We start from the raw sequence: 16,619 nt of genomic DNA, 5'->3' as shown, positions 1-16,619 counted from the left end.
AAAGAATATATATTGAAAAAATAAACACATTTTCTTTAAAAAAAAAAAAAAGAAAAGAAAAGAAATGTATGAGGCCAGAAGCTAGTCTGAAGAAAACTCCTCCACTTGTCAGCTGTACAAAAACATAAGCAGAGGATCCTGTCCTTATTGACATCCAGTCAAAACAAATTTTGTTGTGTCAGCAATATACTCAATAACACAGTAAATATCATTATATATGCATTCTTTTCTCTTTTGATAAGAACTGTTCAAAATACAAATTATCAAAACTCCTATCTTTACACCTTTTGATGACTTGACACAAATTACTGATATCAATGCAAATAATAAAAAACTCATAATTCACCATTTATAATGAGGTTTTCAAAGACAAATTGGCTAGTAAACGAGTCAATTTGAAGAGCACAGTCCCTGCACAAGAAAATTTGAAATGCTCTGAGATTGTATAGCTCCTAGATGAAAGAAACTTGATCAAGGTTTTTCCCCAATTTGATAAAAAACCTAAACATTTACATGACATTGCCAATAGCAAATTGTGAACCTGAAAGAAACTTTTCTAAATGATTAAATAATAAAAAGGCAAATTTGATAAGTCTGAATCATCTTTCTAGTCCTCTTAGTAAAATGGTATTTTCAAATCATTACCATGTGAAGAAGCAATCAAAGTGTATGCAGCCAAAAAATGTAAGAAAATAGTAATATTCAAATGTGACTGGCATTTGATTCATCAATTATGGGATTTTTTGCGATGTTTGTGGCATTTGTCAGCTTTTTAAAAATTGTAATTTGTTGTGATTTATTTTCTCATTGTAAATATTCACTTTCATACCTATCTTTGTTTGTAATTTTTTTCTTTAAAGCACTGCCCACCCGCACAATTGTATAGGCATCAGGCTTCACAAAATCTAGCCAACTGCAGTGCAGAGCATGCTCTTAGGTGCTACTACAGCTATTTGAGGTGTTGGGGCTGGTTACTCAGGCCCCAGGCTCCAGCTGAGCACTGTCAGGTCACTTGGGCTGATCAGGCTCTGAAAAATGGGCACAGGTTCAAAAAGTCCCCGGACTGAGTCAAACTCTAATGCCTCTTTATGGGCTCACCTCTAAGGCATTTCAGGTCCCCAGTAACATTACCAGGCCCACTCCTATCTTTACTTCTTGAGGCTCCCGGGGTCAGGAGGAACCTGCCATTCACCACCTAGGACTGTTGCCTATTTCTTTTCGGGTGAACAGTGTTTTGAGAACTCAAAAACCATGCCCATGTCCTTGATGAAATTAAACTCTTTACTGGCAAATATATATATACTGTGTTTAAACAGGCAAAGAAAAAACTGCCTACAAAAGCAAGGTGATTCCTGCTCTTTGGAAATTAACGGTTGCCAAGTGTTTGTGTTAGCATCATCTAGTGACAAAACAGGGTAAGTTCAGCTCACCAAAATCTGTCAAACACTGGAGAGAGAAATGGTGGTGCTGCTGTTCCCCCACCCTCCCCTGCCCCCCTTTTTCTAGAAGTTGTGCAGAATATTGTGGTTAATTCAATCCCACTGTGACTTTTGGTCATTAACTTATGTCCTCTCGGTCTGATAGATCAGACAGAGATGAAAGTATGAAGTAAAAATTGAGAGGAAAAGGGACAGGGCCTATTTTAACTTCTGATGGTACTGTCTGCAGGAGTCATGCTTCAGTCCTTGGAAGAAGTTCAGCAAATCGCTGGCCTCATGAAGCTGGAGGCCCCTTGAAGATGGCTGGCCAGGTGGGGAGAGGTCAGCACAACTCTGCAGACCCCTGGCTGACGCTGCTGGATATTCTGGCCCATCCCGGCTGCTGACTTGAACCTGCTACCTAGGCCGATGCCATGCCCCATCCTGCCACCTCGGCGCAGTTTCTTACCAGCTCAGTTTTTTTTCTTATCTCTGGCTCAGCCCACATTTTGCCTAGTTCCACTCCACCAGGTCTCTTTCAGTTCAGTTCCCTTCTTTCTTCCTTTTCAGTTTTCCCAAATCAGACCTGGCTTTAGTTGCCTACTTGCATCCTGTATGGAGTTCGGGTTTTTTAAAAAATTTTATTTCATTGCAACAAGAATACTTAACATGAGATCTACCCTCTTAACCAGTTTTTTTTTTTTTTTTTTTTTGCGGTACATGGGCCTCTCACTGTTGTGGCCTCTCCCGTTGCGGGCCCAGCCGCTCTGCGGCATGTGGGATCTTCCCGGACCAGGGCACGAACCCGTGTCCCCTGCATCGGCAGGCGGACTCTCAACCACTGCGCCACCAGGGAAGCCCTTAACCAGTTTTTAAGTGTACAGTATAGTACTGTTATCTATAGACACAATGTTGTACAGCAGATCTCTAGAATGTATTCATCTTGCATAACTGAAACTTTATACCAGTTGACTAGCAAGTCCCCCTTCCCCTCACCCCAGCCACTGGTAACTACCATTCTAGTCTTTGCTTCTGTGAGTTTGACTATTTTAGATACCTTATATAAGTGGAATCATGCAGTAATTGTCCTTCTGTAACTGGCTTATTTCACTTAGCATAATGTCCTCAAGGTTCATCCATTTTGCCACATATGGTAGGGTTTCCTTCTTTTTTAAGATGAATAATATTCTACTTACGTATATACCACATTTCTTTTATCTATTCATCTGCAGATGGACATTTAAGTCATTTCCACATGTTGACTATTGTGAACAGTGTCACAATGAACATGTGAGCACTAATATCTCTCCGAGATCCTGATTTCAATTCTTTTGGATAAATACCCAGAAATGGGATTGCTGGATCATGTAGTAGTTCTATTTTTAATTTTTTGAGGAACATCCATACTGTTTGTCATAGAGGCTGCACCATTTTACATTTCCACCAACAACGCACAAGCGTTCCACTTTCTCCACATCCTTGCCAATACCTCTTGTCTTTTGTTTTTGTTTTCATAATAGCCACCCTAACAGGTGTGAGATGCTATCTCATTGTGGTTTTGATTTGCATTTCCCTGATAATTAGTGACACTGAACATCTTTTCATATACCTGTTGGTCATTTGTATGCCTTCCTTTGGAAAACTGTCTATTCAAGTCCTTTGCCCATTAAAAAAAAATCAAGTTACTGGTTGTTGTGCTTTTGAGTTGTAGGAGTTCCTTATATATTTTGGAAATTAATCCCTTATCAGTAAATGGCTTGCAAATATTTTCACCCATTCCACAGGTTGCCTTTTTACTGTCAGTGGTTTCTGTTGCTGTGTAGAAGCTTTTTAGTTTGATGTAGTCCCACTTGTCTATTTTTGCTTTTGTTGTCTGTGCTTTTGGCATCACATCCATGAAATCATTGCCAAGATCAGTCTTGAAGCCTTTCCCCTATGGTTTTTTTTCTAGCAGATACACAGTTTCAGGTCTTACATTTAATCCATTTTGAGTTGATTTTTGTGTAAGGGCCTACTTTCATTCTTTTGCATATAATAACCAGTTTTCCCAATACCATTTGTAGATATTGAGTTTTCATTCAGCATGTACTTATTAAGCATCTTTGGGTCAGGCATTATGGCAGGTATAAGGGATTCAGGCTGAGAATAACACAATGGCTGCAAGTACGTCCTCTGGAGCCAAAGTGCCTGGGTCAAATCCTGGTACTATCATTTCTAACTGCAACACCTTGGGCAAGTTACTGACTTTGCTGTGCCCCAATGTCCTCATCTATATAAAAGGGATATTAGTTACTGTTCTTCCCTCACAGGGTTGGTGTGCGAATTAAATAAATACATGTAAAGGTCTTAGCAAGGTGTCTAGCGCCTGGTAAGCACTCTTAAGCACTGGCTCTTAAGGCATAGTCCTTGCCTCTCAAGAGCTCACACTCTACAGTTGCCCCTGTCCACCTGACCCATGTGGCAGGCAGGGCCATCTGGGTCTTCTGGCACCTCGAGTGACCCATAGTTCCTGGCATCACAGGATGAACCAGGTGAAGTTCCAGCGTCACAGATTCGCGTGTGACCCTGGACAAGTAATTCCTACTCTCTGGATCTCACATGCATTTGTAAAGGACGGACGGTGGACCAGAAGTGACTTCCAAATCCCAACAAACTCCTTGTTCTGGGTAGCCCAAGTTGAAACTATGTCAGCTTGAGCAAGTCACTCAACCTCTCTGAGCTTGTTTCACCAGAAAAACGGGATAATATTACTAACCACCTCCCAGGTTATGGCGAGGGCTCCTCACGCCAACGGAAACCCCAAACTTCTGCGCTGGCTCAGGGGAGGCCGCCTTTATAGTCACTCGCCTTTGCCATGCAGCGCAGGCGCGCTGGAGCCCGGACCGCGCTCGCCGAGCCTGCAGGTTCCCGACTTCCGGTTCCGAGGCGACCCCGAGGCCAGACTGAGACTAATGGCGGCGTCCATGAAGCAAGCCACCGGGGGCGTTGAAGAGACCGCGGCGGAAGAGGAACCGCGAGTTCTGGAACCCGGGGCCGCCCCATTCGGAAATTTCCCTCATTATTCCCGCTTCCACCCTCCAGAGCAACGGCTCCGCCTCCTGCCTCCAGAGCTGCTTCGCCGGCTCTTCCCTCAGAGTCCAGAGACAAGGCCGATCCTGGGGCTCGACGTGGGGTGTAACTCCGGGGTGAGTGACGGGGGAGGGATCGGACGTCGGTCGAGCCGAGAGGTTGGCAGCCTCCACATCCCCTGGGGTTCCGGCCAGGGCGTGGCACCAGACCCCTCACAAATTTCCCAAAATGAGTTTAAAGGCGTAGTGTTCGACCCCGTGCTGCTGCTACCTCACCTCTAGGGTCCCAGCACCATCTCTTTTAGGAATCTTGGGGAGGAATCGTTTTCAACTACGTTCCGAATTCCTGCGTCCCCGCCTCCGCGCTTGCGGCCTCCTGGCAGAACGCCGGGTGGGAAGGGCCACTGTGCCTGGGCTTGCCTCCTGTCCAGCGTGGCTGGCGACCTGGCTGGGGGAGAGGGGACTTCCCGAGACCCAAATTTGGGAGCGTGGGGTTGGGATTGGTTTACTGGGAGCCAAGGGTGACAGAATCATGCCTGGAATTAAGATTAGTGTGAAACGGTGCAGAATGGACCCTGGAGCCAAGTGGATATTTATTTTAAAAGCAATCAGTTGGCTGAGTACAGGGAAGAAGATCGAGAAAGAAAAATAAAGTATTCTGTGGGAGGAAGGCATTGCCACATTTTCTTACCACAAAGTATTTTTAGGCGTAAGAATGATTATAGTCAAACCACAAGCAAAATAGCGAAATGTCTCTCTGACACCTATTTGTAGCCACTAGGATATCCTAGAGGAGCAGGCATTCTGACCCCATGATTACAAATGCTTCAAAAAGTTAGTACCCTCACTCCATTCCAGACCAGGAGTGGGAGGGGATGAGGAGATGTTATCATGTTTCTGGCCTTAGGCAGAAGAGAATTTGGTAGAGGGTTGAGGGCTGTAGGCACAGGGCTGGTAAATGGGAGGGAGACATTTGGACACAGGCTAAAAAGCTGGAATGAGCAGATGGGTGGGTGTCTGGCTGTTCCTTGCAAACATTTCTCTACTGTGTTGATATAGCAGATGAAAGGGGTAAAGAGGCTTGGTTTAAGACTTGGGATTTCATGAAAGGCATTAGGAAACTACAGGAGATTTTAAAGTTGAAAGTGGTATACGTGTACCTTAGGGGCCAGGACATAGTTGCAGTTAACTAGGGCAGTGGTTCCCAAACCTGGCTGTACCTTTAGGGAGTTTTTTATTTTGCACTTAAGAAAAGATGCTTGCACTTGATAAGACCAAAAAAAAAAAAAAAAAAAATTCAAAATACAAAGGGGCATATAGTAAAAAGCAAGTCTCTACTCCTGACCCTAAATCCTCTTCTCCTACACAATGGGAACTGCTGTTTATAATTTCTTGAGTATACACCTTACAAATAATAGCACACTCTTTTGCACCTTGCTTTTCATTTAATAATTTGGAGATCACTCATGTCACTACAGTCTTTTTTAGCAGCTTCATAATACAGATGTGTGATAATTTGGGGGGGTGCTTTGTTTTTAGAATTTTAGAAACTCCTAGGCTGTACTCTGGACCTACTGAATCAGGATCTTGGGGATTGAGCCCTTGAGTCTGTGTTTTCTTTTTTAAGCTTCCAGGGGTCTCTAGGATTGGGGAATTGAGGATGGAGAGGATTAAGAGATGTGGTAGAGGAGGGACTGATGTGATGAAATGACTGGTCAAACATGGGGCACACCCAAGATCAGATAGGAGGAGGAAGACAGCAGAGAAATAAATAGAAAGATGGGGAGAAATTTTTAAGCAGTATAATCTTCCTACTCAAAATGTGGTCCTTGAGCTACAGCATCAGCATGACTTGGAAGTTTATTAGAAATACAGATCTCCGCCCCCAACCCAGATCTACTAAATCAACATCTTTATTTTAATAAGATCCCTAGGTGATGTGTATGCCTATTGAAGTATGAGAAGCCTGGTATGGAGGAAAGAACTTAATGTTGCCTAAATCCTGCCATGTAGTAACCATGTGACATTGGACAAGTCACTAGCCTCTGAACCATAATTTTTAAAATACAGGTTTTTTGTGAACTATGCCACACATAGAGAAAAGTGCACAAAACATAAATTCACACTTTATGAATTATTATAAAGCAGACATCTTTATGACAACTGTCTATATCAAGAATAAAACATTGTCAGCACCCCAAGAAGTCTCCCATATGCCTTTCCCTGCTCATAAACGCCCCTCTCCACCCAGAGAGCCCAACTTTTACTATTATTGTTTCTTTCTTTTCTTTATAGCTTGCTATTTTTGTATCCGTAAACAGTGTAGTTTAATTTTGTCCATTTTCTAACTTCATATAAATGGATGCTTGCCATGTATTTTCTTTTGTGTCTTGCTGTTTTACTCGGCATTATGTATTTGTGTGAGTCATCCATGTTGCTGCACTGAGCTGAATTCCTTCCTTTTTAATTGCTATCTGGTATTCCGTCTTAATCCATGCTACTATTATTGGACATCTGGATTGTTTCCAGCCACACTTTCTTCACCTGCACAAAGGGCATAAATATTTTCCTCACAGGATTGTTGCGCAGAGCAAATGAGGTAGTGAATAGAAAAATGCCTTAAAAAAACAGAACATGAATTTGAGTTAGTTATAATGGTTATAGAAGTCAGAGTTAGAGAAAGGAAATAGTGACTTGTTTAATAGTCAAAAATGTGCTAAGATGGTGAAAATCACAAATCATTGGATTTGGCTAGAAGGAGGTCAGCAGGTAATGGATGCAAAAGCAGAATAAGTCTCAGAAGGGGGTAGTGAAACATAACACATGTAGCAAAATTGAAGCTGTAGAGTGAAGGCTGAATGAAGACTTTGGAATGCAGACTTTCCCAGCCACAGGTCTGAGAAGTAGATTTTTATAAGGTGGTGCTTGCTCTGTTCCTCACCTTCCTGGCAAGGAGCACTGGTTATGCCCCTGAAATCTTTTCCTCCTCCCTGGGGTCTGAGATACTCAAAAAAAGAAAAAGATAGTGAGCTTACCAGCATATTACTTAAGCTGGAAAATACTGCTCTGGACTCCTTTGCTGCATCCATTGGGCTGTAACTTTCAACCACACAGCCCATCAGTGTCAGGAAAGTATGGAGATAATGCATTACAGCCTGAGACTCCTGGAGGGCACTGAGAGCCTGCTTTGTGGAAAACTTTTGGGGGGCAATCTGCTTAGGCTATAGTTTAACAACCTTACATCCTATAAAGCCAGGAATAAGTGGCAGTCTCAATGGGAAGATAAGAGATATAGGTTTCTCTTCCATTCCCTGGTTGAGAGCTGCAATGACAAAGCTCTTTTGGATTCCTCTAGGATCTGAGTGTGGCTCTATACAAACATTTCCTTTCCCTACATGATGGGGAGACCTGCTCAGATGCCTCAAGAGAGCTCCATCTCCTCTGCTGCGACATAGATCCAGTCCTGGTGGAACGAGCTGAAAAAGAATGCCCTTTTCCTGATGGCTTGACCTTTATCACCCTGGACTTCATGAATCACAGGACCCGGAAAGTTCTCTTGAGCTCTTTCTTAAGCCAGTTTGGATGCTCAGTTTTTGATATTGGCTTCTGCATGTCAATAACCATGTGGATTCATCTGAACCATGGGGACCAAGGCCTTTGGGAGTTCCTGGCCCACCTTTCTTCCCTGTGCTGCTACCTCCTTGTGGAACCACAGCCCTGGAAGTGTTATCGGGCAGCTGCAAGGCGTCTCCGGAAGCTGGGCCTCCATGATTTTGACCACTTCCGCTCCTTAGCTATCCGAGGTGATATGGCTAATCAGATTGTGCAGATCTTGACCCAGGACCATGGCATGGAATTAGTATGCTGCTTCGGCAACACCAGTTGGGACCGAAGCCTTCTGCTCTTCAGAGCAAAACAAGCCACAGAGACTCATCCGATCCCTGAATCACTGATAGAAGAAGGGAGAGAAAGGAACAGAATAAGATTCTGGAGACAATGAGATGGGAGGGAGGATAGAGATATTGAAAGGGGTTTATACAAAGAATTAAGTTCATTCTCCTTAACTCCTGATAGTTAGGCAGCTTTAAAACTTGGCAGAAGCTTTTTAAATGTCCAGGACATGCAATTAAAAGAATCAGTATCTTCCTCATTTGGGGGGATGATCCCTGAGGAGAATATACCTGTGAGGCAATGATCTGTCCTATCTGGAATGACCTAGAGAAAGTGACCCTGGTTCTGGGATATGCAAGGGGCTGCTTTTGGTGGTTATTTAGGAAGACTTAGACCAGGTTAGCCTTAGAATGTCCCTTCCCTGGGCTCCTTAAATCTGATCTGCCTTCAGGCTTCTTCTAGACTTATTCATCCTGTCTATGAGACAAAACCTCACAATACAATCTGGAATGAAAAGTCATTAGCCTGGCTAAAGGAGAAGCTTTGGTAGGAAGAACATCTTTCCAGAGCAGGTCAAGTTTCCAACATGCCCAGGCTGAGCACAGCAGTTACAGATACAGTACTAACCAAGATGCATCAACTAGCATTTAAAAGATGTTTAAAAGATTAAATTATGAACTCAAAATCCAACCGGTACAAATGGGATGAATGAAGTGGGATTGTATAGAATATATACAATTATATTTTATATATAATAAAAGTGACTTGAGTATGGTTGAGAATGCCTTGTGAATCTGGAGTAGGAAAGAAATTTCTGCCTTTAACCACTCTACCCATGGAGGTTTCAACTCAAGAAAAGGAACCTCACCCAAGCTCAAAACAGAAAACATGCCAGCGAGTAAGTTAATTCAGGACTTTTTTTGTCAGTGTCCTCTGTCAAAGCACACCAGTATGGAGGTGAGGGGGGCATACACCAGTATGGGGGTGGGAATACGTGCAGAGAAGCCTACACAAAATGCAGCCTACAATTGGATGGCTACAGCGTCAGTGCTATGGGATAGGTGTCACTGATGTGTGGCAGGTGTTGATTTTTTTTGTTGTTGTTGTTTTTTTTTTTTTTTTGCGTTATGTGGGCCTCTCACTGTCGTGGCCTCTCTCGTTGCGGAGCACAGGCTCCGGACATGCTGGCTCAGCGGCCATGGCTTATGGGCCTAGCCGCTCTGCGGCATGTGGGATCTTCCTGGACCAGGGCACGAACCCGTGTCCCCTGCATCGGCAGGTGGACTCTCAACCACTGCGCCACCAGGGAAGCCCAGGTGTTGATTTTTAAAACACCCATGAGTCCACTTCAAGGGAAAGTGAAAGATAGAGAAGATTTGGTGGAGAGAAGATGGAAAAACAAAACATACCTAGCTAAGAAGGGAGATTGGATTGATGAGCTTCACAACCTCTAAGATCCTATTATTTTCTGAGTTGATGTTATAGAAGGAACAACAGGGAACAAGAGAGTCTGAACCACCAATGAGAGGTTGGACTTTTTGAAGAAGTTAGTAAAAGTTCCTACTAAGGAATTTGAACTTTATGCAGAGAGAGCAGAAGCCAGAGCAGTTCCTAAATAATAGGAGGATGGAACCAAAACCTTCATTTAGGAAAACCAATTTTTCTATTTTGTGCAGGATAATTGTATGGTTGGTGCCATTTCCAGTCTCAATTAGGCTCTAATACTACTTCTCAGTCTTTTTATATTGCTGCTCCTGATCACTTTTATCCTAGTGACTCTTCCAGACTTTTACCCTTCTGCAGGCAGGCTCTTGATTCTATTCCTGCTCCATTCTCCATTCATCTAAGCAGGTGACCTAACCACCAACTAGTGCCATTTTTGTTTACTGTGTCAGGAAGTCTTTTCTTGCCCTCAGTCTTGAACCCCTTCATCTTCCCTTGTTTTCACTTCTAAACTTACCCAGTGAGCTTTTACCCAAATAACCTCTGCCTAAGTTCCAGATCCCAACCTCTACTACCTCTCCCAAATTGTACTTTATTAAGGATCCCCTTGGTGTCTCCTTGGCCTCATTGAACGTTCCTGTCCACCTACCAACATGCTCAGTTCTCTCTCACCTTCAAAACCACCAACTTTTCCTGTGTCCTATCTCCCTCTCAGCCTTATGCAATCTCCATCTCTTCACCACCATACATGAGCAAAGCCCTTGAAAGAATACATGCCACCACCTCTGCTTCCTCATCTCCCATTCATCAGTGGCCACCTGAATGCCATATTTTGAGGCCTCTTTTCAGTCTTCCTCCTGGGCCATGAAACCATTCAACACTATTAACTCCTTCCTTATTGAATCACGCTCCCTTTAATTCTCTGCCATTCTCTGCCATTATTCTCTTCCAATCTTTTAGTTTCTCTCTACACCTTAAGCAATTGGTTCACATTTTAATTTGCATAAGCATTACCTGGGGAGTCCTGGATTCATCTCTAGAAACTGTGATTCAGGTCAGAAATGGGGCTCAGGATTCTGGTTTGGTTTGATTTGGGGTTTTTTGAAATTTTTATTGAGGAAAAATATATGTAACATAAAATGTACAATTTTAACTGTTTTTTTTGTTTGTTTGTTTGTGGTACGCGGGCCTCTCACTGTTGTGGCCTCTCCCGTTGCGGAGCACAGGCTCCGGACGCGCAGGCTCAGCGGCCATGGCTCACGGGCCCAGCCTCTCTGCGGCATGTAGGATCTTCCCGGACTGGGGCACAAACCCGTGTCCCCTGCATCGGCAGGCGGCCTCTCAACCACTGCGCCCCCAGGGAAGCCCTTAACTGTTTTTAAATGTATATTCTGTGGCATTAAATACATTCACAATGAGGAAACTTTTTAACAGGCATGCCATATGATTATGATGCAAGTCGAAACAGACCACACTTTGATGCTTAGGGTTCCTTAGGGTCCATCGAGTCCTCTTCTACATTTTTCTCCTGGGGTGAGTTCCTCCACTCCCATACCTTTAACAACTACCTATATGCTAATAACCCCCAATAGTTATAAGCCCCACCTTCACAATTCCAGATTAATATTTTTCCTGTTTTGTAGTCATATTCCCCTAGATAGTTCTTTGGCACCTCAAATTCAACGTACCCCAAAAGCAAACTCATTACCCTCATTCCAAACCTAATCCTATCTCAATTGTTGGCATCCACCCATTGCTCAAGCTACAAACTTCAGTTAATTCTCCTCATTTTTACTTCCCACATTGAAATAGTCACAAAGTCCAGTGAATTCTACCAATAACATGTAAGTTCCACTTATTTCATCCATGTGGCTGATGCCTACCAAAGGTTTCTATGTTAAGTCCTCTACCCTCCAATCCATAGTCTTGCTGCTAGTGTTCCCTTTCTCAAATATTTAGCTATGCTAGTATTATGCTTAAAAACCTTCAGTGGTTTCCTAGTGCCTAGAGTCCTGTCCTTTATCCAGTGCCTAAACCAATATTGTTCAATAAGGTAGCCGCTTGCTATTTAAATTTAAATTAAGGAAAATGAAATAAAATTTAAAATTCAGCTCCTCAGTCCTACTAGCCACATTTCAGGTGTTCAGTAGCCCCATGTGACTAGTGACTACCTTATTGGACAGCACAGATATAGAAAATGTCCATTGTTGCAGAAAGTTGTATAGTACAGTGCTAGTCTTCATGCCTTTCCTCTACACATCAGCCACACTGAACTTCTTAGCACAAACTCCTGCTTCCCTTCTCTCTCCCCCACCTCTCCCACTTTGCAATGTGGTTCAACTGTTTGTCATAAAAATGGCTCAGATATTACATTTTCTCAAAAATCTTCCCCAACTCCTATAGCAGTTTGCATTTGTTACTATATTCTAGTGAGGATTTTGTGTAGAGGCCTCTATCACAGTGTTTACCTCATCATATTATAATTGTTTCTGTGCCTCTTCCCCACCACCAGGAGACTGAGCTCCTCAAGCCCAACTTAGTTTTGTATACCTAAGCCTAGCTCAATGTCTGACACATGGCAGGCAGCTGAGAATTACTTGTTGAATGAGTATATGAGTGAACAAAAAAGAAATGCACCCGAATTCAAGTACTGAGAAGAAAAGGGAGATATATGATTGGGCAAAAGACTGCCCAGGATACTGGGCACAGTGGTTAAGAATCTGCCTGTCAATGCAGGGGACAAGGGTTCAAGCCCTGGTCCAGGAAGATCCCACATGCTGCGGAGCAACTAAGCCCTTGTGGCACAACTACTGAGCCTGCGCTCTAGAGCCCGCGAGCCACAACTACTGAGCCCCCGCTCCACAACTACTGAAGCCCATGTGCCTAGAGCCCATGCTCCACAAGAGAAGCCACTGCATTGAGAAGCCTGCGCACCGCAACAAAGAGTAGCCCCCGCTTGCCACAACTAGGGAAAACCCGTGTACAACAATGAAGACCCAATGCAGCCCCCCACCAGGGAAGGCCCAACATAACTTTTAAAATCCTTAACCCTATTGGGGTAGATACTATTATCATCCTCATTTTGCAGATGTTGGAACTGAAGCACACACAGCTTAAGTGACTCTCCCAATGTCACATACCTTGTAAGTGGCAGAGCTGGGCTTTCCTAGGCAGTGTGGCTGCAGAGACTGGGCCTTGGCTACTATCCCTTGAAATGTCATGGAAATCAAGACTGAGAAGAGACTCCAGAGAGCCAGTGTAAAAGAGCATGGGCTTTGGAGTTACTGTGCTTCCTCAAATTATGTGTTCAGACCTGGGAATAAGAGACCCAGCCAGGCCACTCTTAGCTATCCCTGATGTTCTTAGAATTCGCCTCGCAGAAATCAGGCCTAATTCTAGGTTGAGTACCCAGTAGCACCCCTGCTGCTGCCTACCAGTTAAATAGGCACATACAGCAAACACAGACTCTTACGTCTCCATAAGTCCTAACTACCCTCTTACTGTACCCTTGACTTGCCAGCAACCCTGACCTTCCCCTGAATTCCCAATCTGCCCCTAGCTTTGACTTCTGGGTAGGACCTCAAAAAAGTGGGTTTCGGCTTCCCTGGTGGCGCAGTGGTTGAGAGTCCGCCTGCCGGTGCAGGGGACATGCATTCATGCCCCGGTCCGGGAAGATCCCGCATGCCGCGGAGCGGCTGGGCTCGTGAGCCATGGCCGCTGAGCCTGCGCGTCCGGAGCCTGTGCTCCGCGACAGGAGAGGCCACAGCAGTGAGAGGCCCATGTACCGCAGAAAAAAAAAAAAAGTGGGTTTCATCCTCAGGAGGTAGGGATTTCAAGGCCAACTCTAGGATGTATTAAGATCCCAAGATCGGTTAGCTCCTCCTCAGCCTTCTGGGATTGAGTTTGGCCTGGGAACAGAGCAGTGAAAAGAACATCAGGTTTGGAACCAGGATCTGCCAGTAACTCATTGTATGACCACCCTATTCAATTCATTTAACATTTCTGAACCTCAGTTTACTCATCTGTACAACTGAAATAACAAGACCTTCCTTTTCCTATGCCCAAATGTGCTAAAGGATATGATGGTAATTTGCAGAATATGGATTGTTAAAGTGCTGTTACATTCTAAGCATGCTACAGACCACAACCATGCCTGTTAGATCAAAGACTTATGAGAAAAACATCTCATCTCTGTAGAAAACATGCATCTTACTATTTCAAATAATTTGTTTTTTAAGATGAGGGAGTAATAAGTAGTTCAACTTCAGCCTACAGAGCATTTTAAAGGAAGCAGTGCTGGGAGGGAGAGAGTGATCATTGCTAATGGAAATGAGGTTTATGATGGTCGCAGAGTGATAACTGATTATAGACGTGAATTTACCTAACTTCTCTGTAGATCTTAATTTAAGAACACTTTGAAACCTTGTGACCCTGCTGGTGCTCTCTCCCTTCACCAAGGCAGTGCAAAGAAATATATATGGTTCTGGGGCAGGCTGAATACTGGTCCTCCAAAATGTCCACATCCTAATCCCTGGAACCTGTGAACGCTACCTTAGATAGCAAAACGGACTTTGTAGATGTGTACAGTTGTGTAGATTAAGGATCTTGATTAAGGATTAAAGATTTTGAGATCAAGAGATTAATCTGGATTATCACGGTTGGCCCTAAATGTAATCACAAGTGTCCTTGTAAGAGGAGGGCAAAGGGAGATTTGACCACAGTAGATGCCATGACAGAAGCAAGAGGTTGGAGTAATGTAAGGAAGGGCTACAAGCCAAGAAATGCAGTTAGAAAAGGCAAGGAAATGGATTCTCTCCAGAAGCCTCCAGAAGGAATGCAGCTCTGCCAATACCTTGATTTTAGACTTCTGATCTGTAAGAGAATAAATTTGTGTTGTTTTAAACCACTAAGTTTGTGATGATTTGTTACAGCAGGAACAGGAAACTAACACAGGGACTCTGACTACAATGAGACTAGGCTACAAGCCAAGCAGCACCAGTCTCAAATAACTCCTGATGGCAGAAAACAGCCACAGTGACCAAAGGAATAGGCTGGGCTCCATCTACATGGGTAACTGAGGAATCTTCGATCAGTAAAAGCTTCGGGAGATCCTTCAGCATCTGAACCTGACCTCTTCCCTCCAACATTTCTGTTGGCTGAGCAGTTACCTGACGTGTTGGGAGGAACTGTTGTATTTGAAGTCTGTTGCTGTTAGTTTCAAAAAAGATGTGTAAATAGTGCTTATAACGATGAGGTCTCGGTACCAAGAAGGTAATGATTGTGTAATGGCCTAGGAGAGCCGTTGGAGATGGTAAGAATATCTTTGGCTTCAAGAAAAGATCATCTTTATCTATCCTCAAAACAGCCTAATTTGGGAACCAACACCAAACATGACAAGAGACTTACTGAGGGACAAGAATGAAGAATGGTCCTGGATATACTTTAAATATATAGATATGTAATCCAGTATATTAAAAAATTAGCATTTCAACATGCAGTCAATATAAAAATTATTAATGAGATATATTATTTTTTTAATACCATCTTCAAAAACTAGTGTGTATTTTATACTTACAGCTCATCTCACTCTGGACTGGCCACATTTCAGATGCTTATTAGCCACATGTGGCTAATGCTACACATTTATGGCAAATCAAAAAGTAATTTATCAAGTTCCTTCCATATACCCAGCATGCTTTTAGCTGCTGTGGAGGGTAAAGAAAAATCAGTTAAACAAACCGGGACTTCTAAAGGTTAGACTTGATTCTTTTAGCAACTATGTTAAAGTTGAGGAGAAAAGGAGAGGCTTATACATGGTAGCATGTGATCATGTGAGCTTCAGAAAAGGAAAAATCTTTGTGGACTACAGTGGGCATGGAAGAGTTTTGGAGCATATGGGATTTGAGCTGTCTCTGAAAGTCATATCTGCAGGTTCTGCATCCACAGATTTAACCAACCATGGATCAAAACTATTTGGGGAAAAAAATTCCAGAAAGTTCCAAAAAGCAAAACTTGAATTTGCTGTGCACCTCCAGCATAGCATTTACATCGTACTTACAACTATTTATGTAGCATTTACATTATATTAGTTATTATATGTAATCTAGAGATGATTTAAAGTATAAGGGAGGATGTGCATAGGTTATATGCAAATAGTACATTTTATATGAGGAACTTGAGCATCCATGGATTTTGGTATCAATTGGGGTCTTGGAACCAATTGCCTATGGCTTCCAAGGGACAGCTGTATAGCTTTTGCAATGATAACAAGAGGGACAGGAGTATGCCCTATGAGCCACGTAGAGAGGAACCTCTCTGCAAAGGTACACAGGAATGTGTGTTTTGTACATTGAAAACAGAAAGGACTGGCTGGTCTAGAATGGAGATGTCATTCTGAGCAGCAGTGAAAAATAACAGTGGTCTTTGCCATTTAAATAGATTCTGGATGGAATATTTATTATTTTAAAATATCTTAAAATTAATTTTTATTAGGGTATGGTTGCTTTACAGTGTTGTGTTAGTTTCTGCTATACAGCTATACATATACATATATCCCCTCTTTTTTGGATTTCCTCCCCATTTAGGTCACCACAGAGCATTGAGTAGAGTTCCCTGTGCTATACAGTTAGGTTCTCATTTATTATCTACTTTTTAATTTATTTTTTAAAGAGAAACCCTTCCCGTTAAGGCATTTGTGCTTTTTTTTTTTTTTTAATATTTATTTATTTAGGCTGCGCCAGGTCTTAGTTGCGGCATGCAAACTCTTAGTTGCGGCATGCAGGATCTAGTTCCCCGACCA

The 16,619-nt window shown here is 43.0% G+C and overlaps 2 protein-coding genes across 2 annotated transcripts in view; both read left to right on the top strand.

The window, feature by feature from the left end:
- The window catches only part of FAIM2 (Fas apoptotic inhibitory molecule 2), a 44,384-nt gene extending 42,256 nt beyond the window's left edge, over window positions 1-2,128 (top strand). The window contains exon 13 of the mRNA XM_027106217.1: window positions 1,669-2,128. The gene's annotated coding sequence lies outside the window, so the exon portion shown is untranslated. The remainder of the gene's footprint in view (window positions 1-1,668) is intronic.
- Window positions 2,129-3,748: 1,620 nt separating this feature from the next.
- On the top strand, window positions 3,749-10,978 carry BCDIN3D (BCDIN3 domain containing RNA methyltransferase). The gene is made up of 3 exons (XM_027106214.1): window positions 3,749-4,603; window positions 7,842-9,458; window positions 9,694-10,978. The coding sequence occupies exons 1-2, from the start codon at window positions 4,187-4,189 to the stop codon at window positions 8,484-8,486; spliced, it is 1,062 nt and encodes a 353-aa protein (XP_026962015.1). The 5' UTR covers window positions 3,749-4,186; the 3' UTR covers window positions 8,487-9,458; window positions 9,694-10,978.
- The last annotated feature ends 5,641 nt before the right edge of the window (window positions 10,979-16,619 follow it).

The sequence above is a fragment of the Aethalodelphis obliquidens genome, unplaced genomic scaffold, assembly GCF_003676395.1.
Source record: "Aethalodelphis obliquidens isolate GAN/ISIS:26980383/991018 unplaced genomic scaffold, ASM367639v1 scaffold8, whole genome shotgun sequence".
NCBI lineage: Eukaryota > Metazoa > Chordata > Mammalia > Artiodactyla > Delphinidae > Aethalodelphis > Aethalodelphis obliquidens.
This window is presented reverse-complemented; position numbering and strand designations above follow the sequence as displayed.